This window comes from Neopsephotus bourkii, unplaced genomic scaffold (assembly GCF_033783945.1).
Source record: "Neopsephotus bourkii isolate Nb327-2 ecotype Australia unplaced genomic scaffold, CSIRO-AGI_Nbou_v1 NB_247, whole genome shotgun sequence".
In the NCBI taxonomy this organism is placed as follows: Eukaryota; Metazoa; Chordata; class Aves; order Psittaciformes; family Psittacidae; genus Neopsephotus; species Neopsephotus bourkii.
The window spans coordinates 132331-151182 of record NW_026900757.1 but is presented as its reverse complement, the minus strand read 5'-3'; the positions used below and the strand labels follow the sequence as shown (position 1 = coordinate 151182).

The window sequence follows — 18852 nt, the reverse complement described above, 5'->3', positions numbered from 1 at the left end:
GTGCATGAATGTGTGTGTAATACAGTATGCAATATTGTATTATATAAAATACATAGCATATGGCTACATATTACCTAACTATATACAGTAAAATAGTAGTACTTTCGATGGAGAATTTTTGACAAGTCAAAACATATTACAGGATTTTCTTGAAAGGTAGGAAAAGCAGAGAAGAAACCATCAGACAAATGGTTTGAATGAACCAAAATTCTTCATAAAACCATAACCTTCTCAAGTTTAACACAGCACAGCAAATCAACTGCTCCCCCATATAATCCAAAATATAATTGAAACCCCATAAAACAGTCAAAAAGAAATGTGAAAAATAACATTTACTTATATGTATTTTTCTAATGATACCATTTATTACTCCAGTACAAATGACATTACTGGTATCGTTCCATGGAAATCACAATCTTTATTTCTTGACAAAATGTACACATTTTAATTGTAAAATCTATAAATAAAGTGAATAATAAAAGGAGCTTGGGAAGAGAAAGGGTCAATGAGACTATACTTCATGCTAGCTTTAAAAAAGGAATATTTAAAAGACTTATCCAACTGATCAATCAAATAATTCACTTGGATGGTCAAGGACCGTGAAAGATGGCAACTGACTTTACGCAATTCTCTAGTAAATCAAGGGTTGAATGGTACATCACCAATGCTTTTACATGCTGTGACAAAGCTGCATTGCTCTAGGAAAGGCTGTGTGAAAAATCAGACAGACAGTGCCTTTGTGTGCTCCTGGTGGGATGCAGGAGTGTATCCAGTGGTGAGGGACTGGCACAGGATGCCCAGAGAGGCGGTGGATGCCTCATCCCTGGGAACATTCAAGGTCAGGCTGGACAGAGCTCTGACAACCTCATCTAGTTAAAGATGTCTTTGCTCACTGCAAGGTTTTGGACCAGATGACCTTTGAAAGTCCTTTCCAACCCAAACTATTCTATGGTTCTAATGCACTGCATTGTCTGCAGGACATCTGCACATCTGCTAGCCAGTCCTGGTGAGTAATGTGCAGAGGAGACAGAGGAGTAGCCCCCCAGACTCTGGACAGCTGGTGTGTGTGTCTTGTGCTATGCTTGCCAACCCTTCATGCTAAGTGGAAAGGACACAGTGAGCATAGGGATCTACTGGGTGAAAATCTGAAGCCACCAGCATTCCCCTGGGCCTGCTTTACACATACACATTCACAAAGACGTGGGCATGTGGGCTGAGCACAGTCTAACCCTAAACCTACATTAGAATGCAAAGCTGGAGGTCAACTCTTATAGTCCATAAATACTCAAAAAATCCACTGAAATCAATGTTATTAATTTCTGGGATAGTGAAAAGCATGTAGAGAGGAGGCAGTAAGTGCAACCCCTTCTCCTAGAGCTGGTGGAAGCTGGTCCTGCCTTGTACACTAGCTTAACTCCTACCATGTGAAGACCAGCCAGGGATCACTAGTAAAAAGACAGATTTTCTCCACTGAGGTTTGCAGAGAAGAGATGAAAGGGTATGCTAAGTGACTTTATAATACAGAGGAGCCACAGGCAACCATGAATTGGGCCTTCAAGGAGCTACTTCTGCATGAAGGCTGAAGGGAAAAAGCTCCAGGACCTACTCTGGAAGATGCTATGTAAATTATGCCTTTTTGAACTGTTCTGGGTCACTGTGATTAGCTCCTGATGGGTGGCTCACAGGGAACTGCCATCAGGTTGTACTTCCCTTTTTTTTCTTCAGAGATCCTTTCAGTTTCTGCCACAAACTGTCCTTCCTCCTTATCCTCTTCTCCACCAGTGAGAACTCTTTCCTTCGTATTTCCCTCACTAGTCCATGAAAGACATCGTCGATGTAGAAGCGGAGGGCAGCAGAAGTCTCGAAAAAGGAGCAGGAGTACTCTCTGGCTAAGCTCATTCCTTCTTCAGTTGAGACCTAGAGAGAAAAGTCCGTAAGTACTGCCTAATGCACAGAGCATGAAGCAGCATGAGAACATTACAGTAGACATAGTCTGACTTTCTGGATCTTAAAAATCACAAACCTTTAATTTTAAAGGAAAATGTTCCAAGAGAGAAGATTCAAGAGAGAAAGGATCAGAATGACATAAGATGCTTGAACAGAATATATTGACAATATTCATGTGCTCAGTTATGTTATTCCCTTAATTGTAATACATCATTTTTTTCCATGTATTTCCTCTTTTTAGTTCAGTAATCCTGTAGTTTGATAATGCTGGTACCTTTATTTCACAGACTGGAACAGATGGCCAGAAAGACTTACATAGAAAATCCCTATTCAGTGTTAACCTAATCCTGAAGGCAACTTGACTCAAGCACACCAGCTTTCATACCTCAAGATTTCTCAATCACATTAATTTCTGAGCACGCCTTTAAGTGTTTTAGTCTTGATAGGCCTGTAATCCTGTCATGGAGCTAATGCCTGGGCTGTAAGAAGATCCAAAACCTAATCGTTTTTTCAGTTCATCTTCCTTAAGTGAACACATGTACTTACTGTTCTCAGAGAACATGAAGAAATGTGTCTGTATTTTGACAGACTGTAAGGGGTGGAATCACCATCAATCTAGAGGGGACCAAAGCAGATAATTTTCTTGGATTTTGAAACAGGGATCTTCCTCCTAAAATTTCTATACTGGTTACCTCTTGGCATTTGACCTACCACCTTGCTAAATGGAAGGCTGTTCAGCATACTGATCAATGTGTGGTTCAAACAGACATTAAATGTTTACCGTAAGGACTGCCACTGCCTACAACTTAAAGTACTTTTTCACTTTGGAAGCTCTTCCGGTATCATGCAACAAGTCAGCAGGAAAACAATGAGCAAACCCTATGAGCTTCTAAATGTTAAGCTACCTTTCCAGCCAATAGACTTTCTTTTTTTTTTTTTTCAGTGTTTGAACAACAAACTAAGTGAACGAACCATATGAATGACAGGTATGGTGTATACTCAAATTCTAGGTCAGAAATTCCAGCTTTTCTTTTTATTTGTATTTGGATATCATGATTTATTCAAGTAACTTTCTAACCATTGGGCAAAAAGGAAAAAGTTACTTTTAGACAGCCTTGTGAAAGGCTACAAAATCAGCTATGAAAAGTCTTAATTTCTACTACCACAAGACTGATCGTGGTTGTTTTTCACATTTCTACCTTCATGCACCCAAAGTGCCATTTATATTTATTACGGAAACAAACGCTGGTGTTAAAATACAAATATGAGCAAAATGCCCTTTATATTAAAGTTGTGACATCACCTCATTGCATTTTTGACATCTATCTGCAAAGCTGGACACACTGATAAACAGGACTTGGGATGAAACAGAAAGTCAGTTCATTCCAGCCTTGAGATAAATCTGCACCAAACAAGTACCTGCATAACACAGACCACAAAATCCCTCCCCATTACCTTTGCATTGAGTCACAAATGTTGTAACATTACTAGGATTATTCCTCTACGTTACAGGTATAATCTTAATTAAGAGTATTGTAAGGGTAAGCAGGGAGGTTGTATGCCATCCTGAACAGTACTCTGTGACACAATGAAAAATTGTTACTACTTTCCAACTGCTATAATTGCCAACCTTTAGCAAAAAGGAGACGGGTAGCAATATGGTCCATGTTTTTCTCTGGACAGCTGTGTAAGCAAAATGTGTGATTCAATAGGTCTATTGGGCACCATTGAGAAATTGACTGTCTGGATAGAAGACTATTTTGATCTATTTTGGACTTTATAATCAGTTTTTCCTTGCTATGCCTTGTTTGAGTTGAAGGAGGTTTTTTTAATTTTATTTTGTTAAAGACACTGCAGTTCTGTGCAAAAGATTACACAGAGCTGCAGTTTCAGGGAAGATTTCATGCATTCATTACCTAAAGAAAAAAAAAACCCACATAAATTGAAATATCCTTATGTTAAAGAATTGTAAGTTCATAAATGCAATTACGGTGCAAGCACAGCAATACCCAAATATACTGCCATTCCTTTTGCTCAGTGACTATCTAGTCTACGGCCATATAATTCTTCCTTTATTCAACTTCTTATTTTATTTTTTGTCTTTTTTAGGATCAAAACTATGTTTTATTCCACCTGCAAGGAAGAACAACTGCAGGGAAGACACGCTACACTTCGTAATGAAACAAGACTGCAAAGAGCTGTGAGAAGTGGAGAATACTCAGGGGAAATAAATTGTGCAGAAAAACTTCCTCCCAGCCTCTGTCAGCTGGAGGCTTGTAACTGGGCCAAATCTGGCTGGATTTCTATAAAAAGTAGCAAAAAGTTTGGTTTTGGACTCCAGATTCCTTCCATATTATGGAGACAACATTAAAGTTATTAATGGCAATAGCTTGTTTCAAAGGATGGTATTGCTGTTAAATCTCACCCTGAGGAAATGATTAACTGCTCTGGGGAAACTTTATTAACTAATTCAGCATGTGGAGGACACCTGGCACAAACAATTTCAGGATGTTTAGCTGAAACGTTTCAGTCTCACAGCTGAAAAGTTTCAGTCTCACAGCTGAAAACAGGCTTCTCTGAAATCTAATGTTGTCATAATTATCATTACTGCTTCCAGCACCAATGAAAATATAGCTATGGCAAGTTAATTAATCTTCATGCTGAAGGAACTCTAAATATAGAGGAATGTCTTGAGGAAAAATACACATTTTGCTTTTTGCTCATAATCCGGTCAAAAGGCTAGACACCTATGGAATGAGAAACAAGGGATAAAACCCTTGATGAGGTCACTGACACCCACGTAATTCCAGGGGTTTACCTTGTTCCCATCTTATTGCCAGAAGAGAAACTCTGTGACAGAAATCCATCCCAGATCCACACAGCTCAGGGACGTGTTGACAAATTGCAGCTTCCTTGGGTCTGTATCAGCAGAAGATATGATCTGTCTGTCAGCATGACATGGACAGACAGGTCAGGCAGCAAAGTCATTCTATTGAATATATATCTAGGAAGCAGAGTTTTATATCTCATCTTCAGAGTAACTCTCCGTGATTGAATCTGGCATTGTTTCCCAGAGTATAATTCTGGATATATTGATTCCAATTTAGCTCATTCCTTTGCAGGTAAAGCTTAAGAAGGGACTGAAGGTGGAAGACTGGTGCAGTGAAGATAATGAAAAATGAAAATTTGAGAGCTGGCAGAAGCTTCCTGAATTTGATCCAAGCTTTAAAAACTCTGATTGTCTTGGCAGAGTTTGGATCAGGACTTACAGAAGCAGGGCGTGAAGCCTGCTGTATAACAAAGGAGCAAGAAAAGTGCATAAAATGGGCAGTGAAACTTCAGGGACATGATATGTGAGCACCAGGAAAACAGCCTCTTCACATCTTCCTTGCAAAGTGCATGGTGCTGAGGGCCCATTTAAGCACATATGTGTTGAAAGGAAAGACATACCAGTTGCAACAGTATATGGACCATGGGACTTCAGGCTGAATTTGGGAATTTTTCATGTCAGGATAGTTCAGGGCAGTTGGAATGCAGCAAAGCTTCATACAGACAGGAAGTATTCATTGTCTACAAACCGCATTTTATAACATTAAGATTCTGCTTGTGGCTTTTGCAAACCTCCCTTGGAAAATTACAACTGAGATTAAATGCGACGCTGACAGCCTGTGAAAGCCATGATGAATGAGCTGTCACCTTTAAGACAGCCAGCTCTCCACTAAGGTCAGTTCCTGTACAACCAAAAGGAGAGCACAAAACCAGTTGTTCTGGATGGTGGGTGGGGAGGCACTGGCAATCACTGGACCCTACAGGCAGAACATAAAAATATCTGTACCTGAGAAACCAAGTGCAAATAAGTAAACAGATCAATAGTCTACCTCTGTCCTTGGACTGTCATTATCTGGAAACTCTCCATCAAGATCAGACTATTTTCTGTACAGCTTTGTCTCTCCTTTGGTCTAGGCAGCAACAGAAGCATCCCAAAGAAGACTTAATCTACAGAAATGATATTAGCAGACTGGGTAGTTCTGGTGCTCTGACTACAGGGGAGACATTAAAGTGCTTGAGAGGGTCCAGAGAAGGGCAACAGAGCTGGTGAAGGGCCTTGAGCACAAGTGTGATGAGGAATGGCTGAGGGACCTGGACGGTTTTGTCTGGAGAAGAGAAGGCTGAGGGGTCACCTTATCACTCTCTACAACTGCTTGACAGGAGGCTGTACTGAGGTGGGATGACACTCTTCTCCCAAGTAACAAGTGATAAAAAAGAGAAAACGGTCTTAAGCTGTGCCAGGGAGATTTACACTGGAACAATTCCTTCTACAAAGGGTGCTCAGGTATTGGAACAGGCTGACCAGGGCAGTGGTGGATTTACTGTCCCTGGAAGTGTTCACTAACAATGTAGATGGGGCCCTTAGTGACATGGGTTAATGGTGGTCTTGGCAGAGCTGGGTAATGATTGGACTTGATGATCTTAAAAGCTATTCTCCAAACTAGTTGATTCTATGATTCGATGATTCTGACTCAATTACATAATCTCAGGTGAGTAGTGGTGGTCCTCATGCAGGAAAGCAACGCATTTTCTCTTGTGCCTCTTGTCCCTGCAACAGCATGGTCTATTTGAGATGGCTTTTTGCAGTTTCTCCCCTGTGATTGGGAACTGCAGTTTGCCATGAAGAGGCCTGGAGCCTGCAGGTAGAGCGCAAGGTTGCAAGGATTCTCTTAAATTTCTCTTAGTGATTTCTACCATGGCAGTAGTCATTAATTTTGAAATGGCAAACAGAGTGATAATTATAGATCCAAAAGCTTCATTTTGTGAATTATCTTTGTTGAAGACATAGATCTTGATCACTAATCAGAGACAGAAGGGGACACATGTTGTTCTACAGAGTGCTCATCTAAAACCAACTGAGGCTAACAGGAGGAATTCCAGGGATTTCTGATTAAGCTTTGCATTTTTGACAGGCAATAATTTATGTCAGCTGTAAACAAAAGATAACTGTTTAAGAACATGGGGAGGGAAGCGGAACTTTGAGCAGCCTTGTTTGAGCGGCACCACAGTAAATAATAAAAGGAGTAGGAAAAGCCATGAGTACTCTGAATAATGTGTAGGAAAGTTCCATGTCCTTTCCTTCCAGCTCTGCTGGTTTTTTGATGTTTCCCAACAGGCCCCATTCAGAAAACAAGAACCAGATGCCAGGTTGTGTATTAACACCTGGATGTCAGTTTAGAGACATGCAGACAATCCATAAGAATACACACTAGTGTTTGGGTCTCTTCCCATCACAGTCCATGCCCTCAGGATATCACAACAAACATAATAAGCTCTTGATACAGATGCAAACCTATAATATGCTACACAAAAAAACTAAAGAGATCAAAGGTATTCACAACTTCCTCATTCTCTTACAATCAAATCTGCCAAGTGAAAAAGAGAAAACTCATCTCATGGGTCAAGAAAGTGAATGCCGTTCTGGAAAATAGAAAGCCAAAAATGGCTATTGCCTATATGACATGAATGATATTTCTTTTTAATCCCAGCACTGACCACTGGATTTCTGCTGAATGCATTTCCTCTCAGCACCTGAGGGTTTTCTTATTTATGAATAACAACCTGGACTGGCCAACTGTCACTAGTCTTAGTTCCTCACTCCATGTCTAAGGTACCAGAAATAAATTAGGTGGTCCCTGGTCACCCAGCACTGACAAGCATTAGGGAGACCTATACAGTAATCTGGACAAGGACTAACTGTATTTTGATAGATGGGACTAAGGCTACTGAACACTGAGCTGTGTTCCTGTATTGCCACCTGCCTTTCTTAGAGCCAAAGGCTTTCACTGTAAGCATTTGATTCCCATGTTGAAAAATATGCAATCCTATCCACTAAACTGAAAACAAGTCTATTATACCTATGTCATTTTTGACAGTTATTAATTTTTTCCTTGAACAAGTGTTGTATCAACAGGCATGTTGGCAGAGACTTTCTAGAGGCTGGTATAAGGACCTTTCCAAGTGTGAAATGCTATTGTTCAGGTCAAAGCTCAAATACTTGGATATTACAGCTCACATACTTGGATATTACAGCAGTGGCTGGGGTTAAAAACCTGAGCAGAACCAGATAAAACAGAAAAATCAATCTTTCTGTCTTTTTAAGACAAGCACCACTATTCTTATTTGTTCACATTATATTTGTCATGGAATATTTTTTTTTTAATAAGAGAAAAATGTTCTAAGTCCGTCTACCCTTTCTCTCTTTCCCCAGATATTTACATTTATAAACTGCCCATCATAGTCTTGCCACTAAGCAGTGACATCCCTGAAAGGAGGAGAAAAAACAAGATCAAGTGGAAATCAATTCAGGTGGAAAGAAATATTGAATACTAGCCTTTGTGAGGAACCAGTGTTTCCTCTATGGCCAGACAATCAAATGAGTATGCTTTAAGTCTAAACAAATGCATAGTAAATGCCAAAGTAAACCAAAAATCCTTGGTGTTAAAATCTCATTTCCATCTCTTTCAACAGAAATATTCTGCTTTGTTTCAGAATTTTAAATTAATTATGAAGTAAATTATTTCTTAAAAACATAATGTTGAAACTTTTCTTTCTGCAAAGATAAATATTTTAGCCATTATGTATGATCCCATTCTCAAATGTACACATTACAGCTACCAATTCAATTTGGCCAAGATTCCACTAGGATTCACAACTGGTTTCTGCTGACATAAACCAGCATTTTTCATTCAACCAAACATGTGCACCTTATTTTTTTACTCAGCCCAGGCGAAGCAGACACCTCTTTTCAGCAGCCTGAGCAGTAAATGAGCAACGTGCTGCAAAAATGTGAGAATTTCATGTCAGCACCATTACTCTTAAAACCATTTGGAAGTCTTCAGAAGTAATTAGATGAACAAACCTTACTCTGACTTCATGGCAAGCAATTTTGCAAGCTCAGCTTTACTGGTTTTCTAAATTACAAGGCTAGATGAGATAAAAGCTGCCATACAATTAATCACTGTTGTGAGGGTATTGCAATCAGTTTTGTTCCTTTCCCCTCCCCAGAGTTACATGAAAGCTAGTGTCTTATAAGGGTTTTCCATGTTTTCCTTCCTGCCTTGCCACTCTGTGATACTTTGTGCTGTTTTCGCTCTTAAGAATTGTTGGTGACCAGAATGGAGTCTAGCCATGGGTGTAGATAGGATTAGCAGACTGGGCTATGGAGAAGATGTGGTTTTGCTGTGTGAATCTACACCTTGACAGACTGGTTGTCATGAAAATGTCATGGTCCAGTACTACACACCTCATGTCCTCAGCTGTTCCAACCTCTACATTACAGAGGCTAAGATATTCTTTCTCTTCCCATCATAACCTGGCCTTTGCATTTGGACAGGAAGGAAAATGCAGTTTTAGCAATGCAGAAAGTAATAGGCTTGCCTGGGGCTTATGTGATGATCTTTGTGTATTATTTTTAGGGGATGGGGAATGGAGATTGTGGAATTGTAAAACTAATCTGCTGTTTTTTTAAAGGAAAGTATACAATAGTCTTGAGAAAAAAAATCTAGGAAATAAAAAAAAGGTTTTTCTATCCCAAATTATGTAGCTCTTGCCTGGTTAATCAGTGAGGCAGGATACAGAACACAGCTTAAACTTTCTGTTCTGAGCCAGGAAGAATGATACTCTCATCTGATCCTAGGGAACTGCAAATTGTTAGGGGCTGGTAAAGTAATCTCATGAAGCATCAACAAACACTTGTTCTTATGCGTTTCACCATTGACCACTGTTACATTAGAGTGACATTTTCTCTGACCTGCTAAGGTCATTGCTACACTCTTCCATGAAAACTCTAAACTTTTACTAGCTATTTTGTGAAATACATGTGTCTCACTCTTTTTCTTATGAAAAAAATCTTAATGCCAAGGCTGATTCATTCTTGAATAATAATTACTGGAAGTTTTTAGCATCTTTTGTGATAGATATTACTGCTCAGCACTGATTTTTGCCTAGTCTTTCTCTCCCTTTTGGATTTATTTTCACCAGACTTTGGATCCACAATATCCTTGTAACACAGGATCTATGCCTCCAGGAAATTTCATTTCTGCTTGGGGGAAATGTTTTGAGTAAAGAGAAACATTCGCCATGCAGTTGCTAGTTGCAAAGCAAGCAAAACACGTGATGCTCCTAGATCTATTGTTTCCAACTTCTGCTAATGTTACTTTATTATTTCATAGATGTAATGCTAAATACTTAAAACTGTGTCTCTTTTCATGCAAAAATCACTATGGAGTCACGGTGCTGTCTGCAGGTTAGACTCTGAAGTTGTTCTTTTCTACTCCAGACTGCACTCTTGACTTTACTTTGTCAAAAGTAAGACTGATGAGTGGTTAAAAGCATCTTTATACCAAGAAAGGTTCCTAGAGTGATGGCCTCAGGATCTGACTGAATTGGGTACTCGGAGCCACATGATCTTGCATCAGTCAGCAATAGCTCTGGGTCTAATTTGAAGAGAATGTGGAAGTGTTAAATCCTTAGCATCAGTCTTCAAGATGAACAAGTATGGGTCAATTGCGCAAAGCATTTTTCAGAGATCTGACAATTTTCTAAATTGTCCATCATCTTTAAAGGTACTTTGATTGCAACACTCTGCTGTAGATGGCTATAAGATAGTTGCAAAAAGCAGTTTCTATGTCAGTTCAGCTTGGAATACCTAAATGAAGAGTATGGATTTTTGTATGAAAAAAAAAAAAATAAGGATTGCAATTTTAGGTTCACAAGAAATGCAAATCTTTTCAATTTTTCTTTTCAAAAAGCAACAACAACAACAAAAATTTATAATCTGCTAACAACAGATGCTTATTAAAAAGTTTCCATGTGAAAGAAGCTGCAAATGTGCCTTTCAGCCTTTTTTAAAGCAGATAGAAAGTTAGTAGGTTGAACTCTTAACAACACAAGTGATTTCTATGGTTTTGTGAGCACAAGTTAACTATCAGTACAGCACAGTCACCCTCCGTATCTTTTATCTATATGTAGACTAATGTAGCCTATTTGATTTACGTGTTAGAAATTAAAATTCCACTCATCAATTGAATTAAGTTCTTCATTAGGACTCAGGCACTATGCAGACTGGGTACTAAGTAAATCCACTTAAAACCTGGTAACCTATGCAATTGTGTGTGTCATTATGTTACTTTGAAGATGTAACACAGCCTCTTAACGCAATATTTTGTCCTGAAAACACTCCACTGACATGAGGAGATAAGAAAAGAAGGCAGGAGTCAGTGAGGAGGAGACCAGGACTTTGCTTTCAGTGTCCTATTTTCCGGTTGTCTGCTGAACACTGGGAAATGTCATTCAAGAAATCTGAAGCAAAACAGAAAGAAATCCAAAGACCTAAATAGAAAACAAGAAAGAAGAAGAAACAGCTGCACATTTATTTGTGTATGTTTTTATGTGTAGTCACGAAGAACTGCAAATGTAAGTAAAAAACCCCCACACAACCAAATAAAAATACTGGTGATTCACAGAACTGAAATAGTCTTTTGAGCCTAAGTTTCTGTTCAGTTAAATATCTCATTTTTATCCTTATAATACACTACTGGAATTATGCTCTGGAAGTTCCCCCTTTGCTTAAGCTGAATGCAAGTTTCCAATACTGGAATGAAAAGGTCACAAAAAATGTCTGTTCCAAATTCAGCAGTCCTGTGTGTCCTGACACCACACACTGCTTCACACCATGAGGAGTGCAATACACATATATTCTAGCATACTGTTTCTCATTTAAACATATTCCCAGACAAAGCTTGCAGGCAGACAGAAAACACTGTGCTAGACTCCTGGCAGTAAAAAGAAAATTGCAACAAATCTCTCCCTTCTCCCTTTATCTCCAAGCATTTGTCATTTGCAGGGATTCAGGGATTTTGTCCATGCTGCTCAACTGGGTATTCAAAAGAAGTGAGAAAGAGGGAGAATTTATAATGGATTTATAGAGATTTGGACTTCAATAGAATAATTTAAGGTTTGGGGTTTTTTTTCAGAAGTTTACTAAAGCAAGCACATGTTGAAGTGTATGAGGTACCAAAGCGCTTTATGCACAATTTACAGAATGTTTCACTTTTCCACTTACTACTTGGGTTGCTTTTCAAACAAAAAGTTTATCAATGCAATGAGACAGGGATGTTATATCAGGAAATGAGAGTGGTGAGCTGGGTTGTTGTTTTTTTTTCCTGGAAAATGTAATTAATTTTGAGGGTTTAGTAATTTTGAAGTTTATTGGGGAAGTTTGTCAGACAATCTCATTATGGGAAATACTTACATAGTATCTTATTAAACTAAAGGCATCATTATTAAACTAAAGGCATTGATCTTCCCCATGTCAATGTTAGTTCAGGTAAAATGATATACTTTTATAGAATATGAATTGACTGAAAAAATCATGGGATCTTCTTTTCCTTTTCAGCTCCTCTCTAACATGGTGAAAGGAGAGCTCACGGGTGAGCAAAGAGTCTTTTCTTTGTCAGAGGAGCACTGAAAGAGAGAGGCCCACGACATAGGAACCTTAATACAGGAATGACAGCTGCATAAGGAGCATCTACTTAGCTCCATCGTGTACTGTCATCCACCAGTGTGGAAAGTGCATAATAAAATACTGAGTCTGAAGAACTGCATGTGAAGGGGATAACAATGAGAAATTAATGTGCTGAGGGAGAAAAAATATAAATCTTAAATGGCCAGTGGGTAGGAGGAGCTGTAAGAATGCATTTAGCTAATTAGACGTAACAAGCTCTCTTATTGCCTGCTAAACCTCACTCAAATTACCTCACTTTTGCTGCAGGCTAAGAACATGCCACTTGGATAGTTTCCGTGGTAACTTGCTCATACATCTGCAGTTAGCAGGCCCTGTTGGCAAAGCTCCCTGTTTGGCAGGCAGTATCTTTGAATAACCCTTCTGTATTTGCTGTCTGTGGGCTTTGATTTTTACTCAGAAGACTGAGCACCTTAAAGTAAGCAAAAGCAATAGCTAACAGCTGGCAGAATCTTAACTTTGTTGAATATAGCCCCAAACTTTCTTGCATACATCTCCAGGACATTTTGGATATTTTGCTAACAGAAACTTAAGCAATGATGATGCTCAAGGATTAATTAGTAGGCTTTTTAACAAAATATGATTTTTTTGACTGAGGACAGAGAGGTTAGCTGGGATGCTCATTCTTGTTTATTGCCACAAAGGGACATAGAAGCAGAAGGGTGAAGGTGGAAGGGTAGAGGAGGAGAGGAAGATAGATTAGACCTTTATTGTGCTAGCTTGGGGACAGAACGAGACAAACAGACTTTTAACAAACAGAATGGCAGAAACTTCTTGCTAGAAGCATCTGTTTAACCTCCTCTGTCCATCATGTATCCATCCAATTATGCAGATATTCTTTTGAAGTGTAAAACTTGCTGTATTAATACACCCTGGGAGCCCAAATCATCACTATGGCTGATAAATTTATATTCTAATCCAGGGTAATAAACTTTTCAGTCCACCACTGATAAAGCTGTGGCTCATTTTACCTAGGGCATGTGTGAATGTGCATTTCTTAAATACATAAATAAGCCTAGGTTTGAGGGATAAAATTGCTGGTACTAAAAGCAACATCTGGTGAAAAGCAGTAAGTGCTTGAAGCCTTAACAGTTACTGTCACTAGCAATTCAGGACATGTTATCACCCCATTATTTTTTTACCCTCGGAAATAAAATGAGTGTTATTAAATGGTTTAGAAAATGACAGCTGCCTGTGGTAAAGTTTTGTAGTACTCGATGGAAGGAATATTAACAAGAGGGTAAGTATGGTACCTTTGAGAAAAGGATTTGGAAAAATAAATGTAGATCACATTTCAGAGAGAAGAGGGAGTTGCTATGGCTGACAATTTTTTTCAGGCTGGAATTTAATATATTCTATTAACAGATACATAGAAATCAGGTATTCATAGCATGCTTTAGGATGGAAGAGTGGGTCCACCTAGGGCAGATTCCTAATATGTTCGGTAGGGTTTTGACCACTTCCAAAGAAGGAAATCTCACAGCCTCTCTAGGCATTTGTTCCACTGTTAAACCACTTTTACGGTGTAAAAAATCCCTCATTGTTAACATGATCTTTTTGTGATGCAATATTATTTTTTTTTTCTCTTCATCCTTTTGTTGTACACCTCCAAGAAAAATCTGTTTTTCTCTTCAATTTATTGATTATTAGGTGGCTAAAGACAGCAAGATGATTCATCAGGCTGAAAAAAAAATATCACAATTTCAGGTCTCTCAACCTCTCCAGTTACTTTTTGTCCTCTGTCCCCAAGAGTTTCTTGGGGATTTCTGCTGAATTCCCTCCAGCACAGCAAGTTATTTCTTGAACTGTGAAGCCCAAAATAGACTCAGAATTCTAGACAAATTACCAAAAGTGCTGAACAAAGGTCCAAGGATCGCTTTCTCGGACCTGCTAGCTACATTTTTACTAATACAACTCAGAACATGTCTGGCCACCTCTAGCTGTAAAGGCTCATTGCTGGTTCATGGTCAACTCACCCACAACTTCCCTGTCCTCTTCCTTTCTCTCAAGTGGTACTGCTGCATGATGTTGTTCATCCCAGGTGCAGGCTTGGCATCTGCTTTTGATGAACTTCATGCAGTTCCTGCTAGACCATTTCCCCAAGTCTGGCAATGTCCTCCCTGCTGGTGTATCAACTGCACCATTCAAGTAGGTACCTCTCATGAAGGTACCTTTCATCCCAGAATCTACTTGTTAGTGGATATTCAGAATACTGCCTTGCAATCAACATCTGAGGAATGTTACTAGTAATTTGCTGTTAGGTGGACTTTGTACTTCTCATCACAGCCCTTTGACCTTGGTGGTCCAGCTAATTCCCCTCCACTTTGTAATCTATTTATCCAAACCATGTCTCACTTATTTGGCTACAAGTACAGTACAAGAAACTGAGATTAAAGTTTTTTAAGAGTCAAGGTAAACATGATTATCCACAGAGTCAGTCTTCTGAAAGCCACTACAGAACTCAGTCATCTTGTGAGGCATTATATGCCATTGGTAAATCTATGCTAGCTGTTCCTGGGCATATTCTTATCCTTCATGTGCCAGGGCACGGCTTTTTGGGATGATTTGCTTCATAAACTAATCATCCATTTCTTTTAAGGCAACTGAGATTTAAAAAATTCAGTGACACAATTGATTTAGCTTTGAATTCCTTATCTCAGGTGTTGATACTTACAAATACAGACATCAGCAAAGGCTCTACAGTCCTAACCAGGAACTGGAGTGTACGCTCACCAACTGAGCCCCCTTTTATTTCAGCCTCACTGAAGCTTCTTCCAAAGCTATTCAAAAAATCTAAATGAAAATGTAACTGCTGAGTTGAGATAAACATAATAAAACATAACTCTGTCCCACGTAAGTAAAGACAGGTGAACGTTTTTGATAATTACAGATTTTGGGTCGCAACATTTTTTTCTGCCTTTGCCTCTTTTTGGTGTTTGTTTCATGTTTGACAAGCTTGATTAGATACTTCTGACCATTTTTCTTTCTTTTACTAATACTCGAAAAAAGTGCAAAATGAATGTACACCACATATCTAAGACAGCGGCATACAGCCTTAAAGGCTACACAGTGAAAAATGGAGTGGAAGTATTCAATTCTTATGCCATATGGGCAAGAGGGTTGAGCAAATGAAACAGAATTACTGAAGTAAATGAAAAAAATCCTATTACACCTTGTTTCAGGCCTTAATGAAACAGTCTGGAAAAAAGCACTCATCCATCTCTGACCAGGTGGTACACCTGAGTACACAAAATAAAAACTTGGGAAAAGAGGGCAGCAAAAGAAGGGAACAGCTTAAACCACAGATGGCTTAAAATGATCCAAGAGAATATTTGTTTTTAATCCAGAATTGCTGCACCTTTTCATATACAACTCTGGACGCAGAGACCAATCTGTGAAAAAAAAAAAGGTTTGTTTTCTTATGTAGACTTGATATTTATGGCAATGGTTATTTTTCTATGATGTCTCTAGTGACAGATGAGCTGTTTTGATCTATATCTGCTATTCAATACTGCTTTCAATCTGGAACACATGCTGAACTTTGCACTTCATAATCTGATGTTGAGGCACACTGCAGACTGCATAAAAGCTGTACCAATGGGATAAGTAAATAGCTTAAATGAAAATTACACTATAGCTTATCCACAATAGTGTTTAAGAGTTTTCAATTTCTTTGGTCTTTTAGGGATTAAATGTACAATATTGACTCACTTTCTTTTCTGTTACCAGTGTTTGGTGCATTGGTAAATTGTGCAATCCTGTGAAATCTACAGGGTTACTCTTAGAAAATACAATTATTTAACTGTCCATGAGTTGTAACAGTTCTCTTGGCTTGCGTAAGAATCTCTGTCCCTCTATCTTTCTTGGGTACAACCAAAATAAAAGTTTGCTGAGCTGGGTGTCAGCAGGTTGAGTGTACTGCTAACAGGAGACCATAAGATGTATCTCAGTGGCATTCCTCCTGCCTAAATGTACTGGGCTCTTGTGTGAGCAAACAGATGGGCTGGAGAGATTACAGCTGGAGTAGCACATAGTTACAGACAAAACTTTAACACTCCAGAATTTATAGGTATTTTCAATGTTCAATTAAAGTATTCAAGTGAAGTACACCAAATATAGCATCTCTTCTTGCCTTTCTCTTCCTCTGCTACTTATGTTTGTAGCTTAATCATTCCAGAGCAACAATTTCAAGTGTTTTAGAAGTTTTTCTGAAAGCTTGCCAAAAAAATTAGAAGACAAACAAGAAAATAACATGAATAAACCCCAGATATACTTACTGAAAAGAATTACCCTTTTGAACATAACCCTACAAGGGTTGGTAGTTATGGATATATGAAAAGCTATATTTAGAACTCTATTTTAACACTCCTTGGTAGAGTCCAAAAAGAAATCGAGATGTAGGATTTTATCTGTCAAATCAATTGATATAACTGGGAAAAAAAAAAAAAAAAACAAACAAACCAAACATAGGGAAACATTAAGCTGTACAATCTGGGTTGTGAGTCTGAAGCAGATTAAGAGCAATTGCTGTAATTTTAACTTAACAAAATCAATTATTCATACTCTACAGATAAATAAGTACCATAGCACCTGCAGAGGATGCTCAGGAGAATGATACAGACCTTTAAGTGATCCTTGTGATTATTTCAGTTCTCAGTGTTCCTGGCAATGACACTGTGTACCCCACTCAAAAGAGGAAGGGAGGGGAGGAGAAGGGAGAGGAAGAAAGGGGAATGGAAGGGAAGGTAGGGGAGGGAGCTCTTGCACTGTCAAGAAATGATCAGTAACAATCACCTAACTTCTAGGCAGAATGTGTTCCTTGCCACTTAATAATACACATTAGATGTTTTCCCCTCATTTTTCTTTACTTTAAATGGCCCTTTCTCACAATGTCCATTTGCTCCTTATCAGCATAGCCTGGTACTTACCTACTTTCATTTACTCAGGCTAGAGCAATTAAGCTGTCTTTAATTTCCTCTGATAGGACCAAACTGATATATATTGTCTGCATCTACCCAAATTTGAATTTGTCATCATCATCAATAAACAGCTACAGGTAATCTTTACAAAGATTTACTTACACTTTTATAATACCTTTGATGTTTCCATGCCATTGATAAACATATTACTCTGAATACCTCTTGAAGTCACATTTATTTTATGCACAGTTGCATGACATTTGTGGTTTATAATCACCCTGCCAGTAGCAGATATATCGAAGATTTTCCCTCCTGCCTTCCAGCTGATGTGTTATAGTAAACTGCCTTGGTATTAGTCCTTAAGGGCAAGGCCTTGCTCTTTTTACAATTTCATTTAATTCCACTTCTATCACTCCTCTGGGTCATAGGCTTTTCCTCTACAATAATCCTGTTTCTTGTAGGTAGAAAATGCTCCCACTTTGTGTTATCAGCAAACTGTGTTAGTATACTCCTGCATTTTTATGCCTAGGTTATTAATGAAAATGTTAAAGATCAGCACATGGAAACGTAATACCTAATATTCTTAGGGAGCTGATGCTGTTCCAACTGCTGTTCCCTGGTGGGGTCAGAGCCAAACCCTCCCTTTCTAAAGAGTTACTTAAATTTAAGAGTGTGTGTGCTTGTATATGTGTGCAATCCAGCTGTCAAAATTTTTTTGCCAGTAAATCACCCATCTCTTTTGGCCCATCTCAGCTAACCCATCTGTTATGGGTATACAGAACACAGTGGAGAAAAGGCTGATTTATAAAATGCTGGATGATTGTCCCTATTTTTATTAATATGTGATTATGACTTCTCAGCTATATTTGGTGAAAACTGTCAATTTCCATGTGGAAATACTGGGCTGACAGACTAAACACCCCATGGCCAGGAGCCATGAAGCTGTGCTGCTCCAGACACCCCACTCTGCGAATAGCCCCTTGTGCAGCTCCAAGTGCGTGGGGGGGGGGGGCCTGGGGGGGAGGGGGGGCTGGTTCATGACCCATGATGGTCGGCAGCACAGTTTTAATTCCAATAATCCAATGCCTCAAGGCTTCTGTATGAATTAACTGCACAGGCTTGCTTCTAAGTGCCATTTTTTGGAGACAGGGATAGAGCAGATGGGGATTTGTACAGGCCAAACTGTTGAAATCCAGTGATAAGGAGGGGGAAAAAGAGGAAAACAAAAAAAAAGAGAAAAGCCGTGAAAGACAACCCTTTCGTTTGTGTGCTTTGCATTGCCACCTGCCAACCTCAGGCCTTCTGATCTCCTCTCAGTGAACCGTGGAGGCAGCAGTTGGAAAGATCAGATATGTGCTCAGGGCAATCTGTCAGAAACTGCTTTATCACATTCCCCAACACTAAAACCTGCGG

General features: G+C 39.0%; 1 protein-coding gene across 1 annotated transcript in view; it reads right to left on the bottom strand.

Annotated features, from left to right (window-relative positions):
* Positions 1 to 398: 398 nt before the first annotated feature.
* Positions 399 to 18852, bottom strand: part of LOC133208241 (GTP-binding protein Rit2) — a 132675-nt gene continuing 114221 nt past the window's right edge. The window contains exon 4 of the mRNA XM_061345968.1: positions 399 to 1917. Coding sequence (XP_061201952.1) covers positions 1696 to 1917 — 222 coding nt within the window. The 3' untranslated portion in view covers positions 399 to 1695. The remainder of the gene's footprint in view (positions 1918 to 18852) is intronic.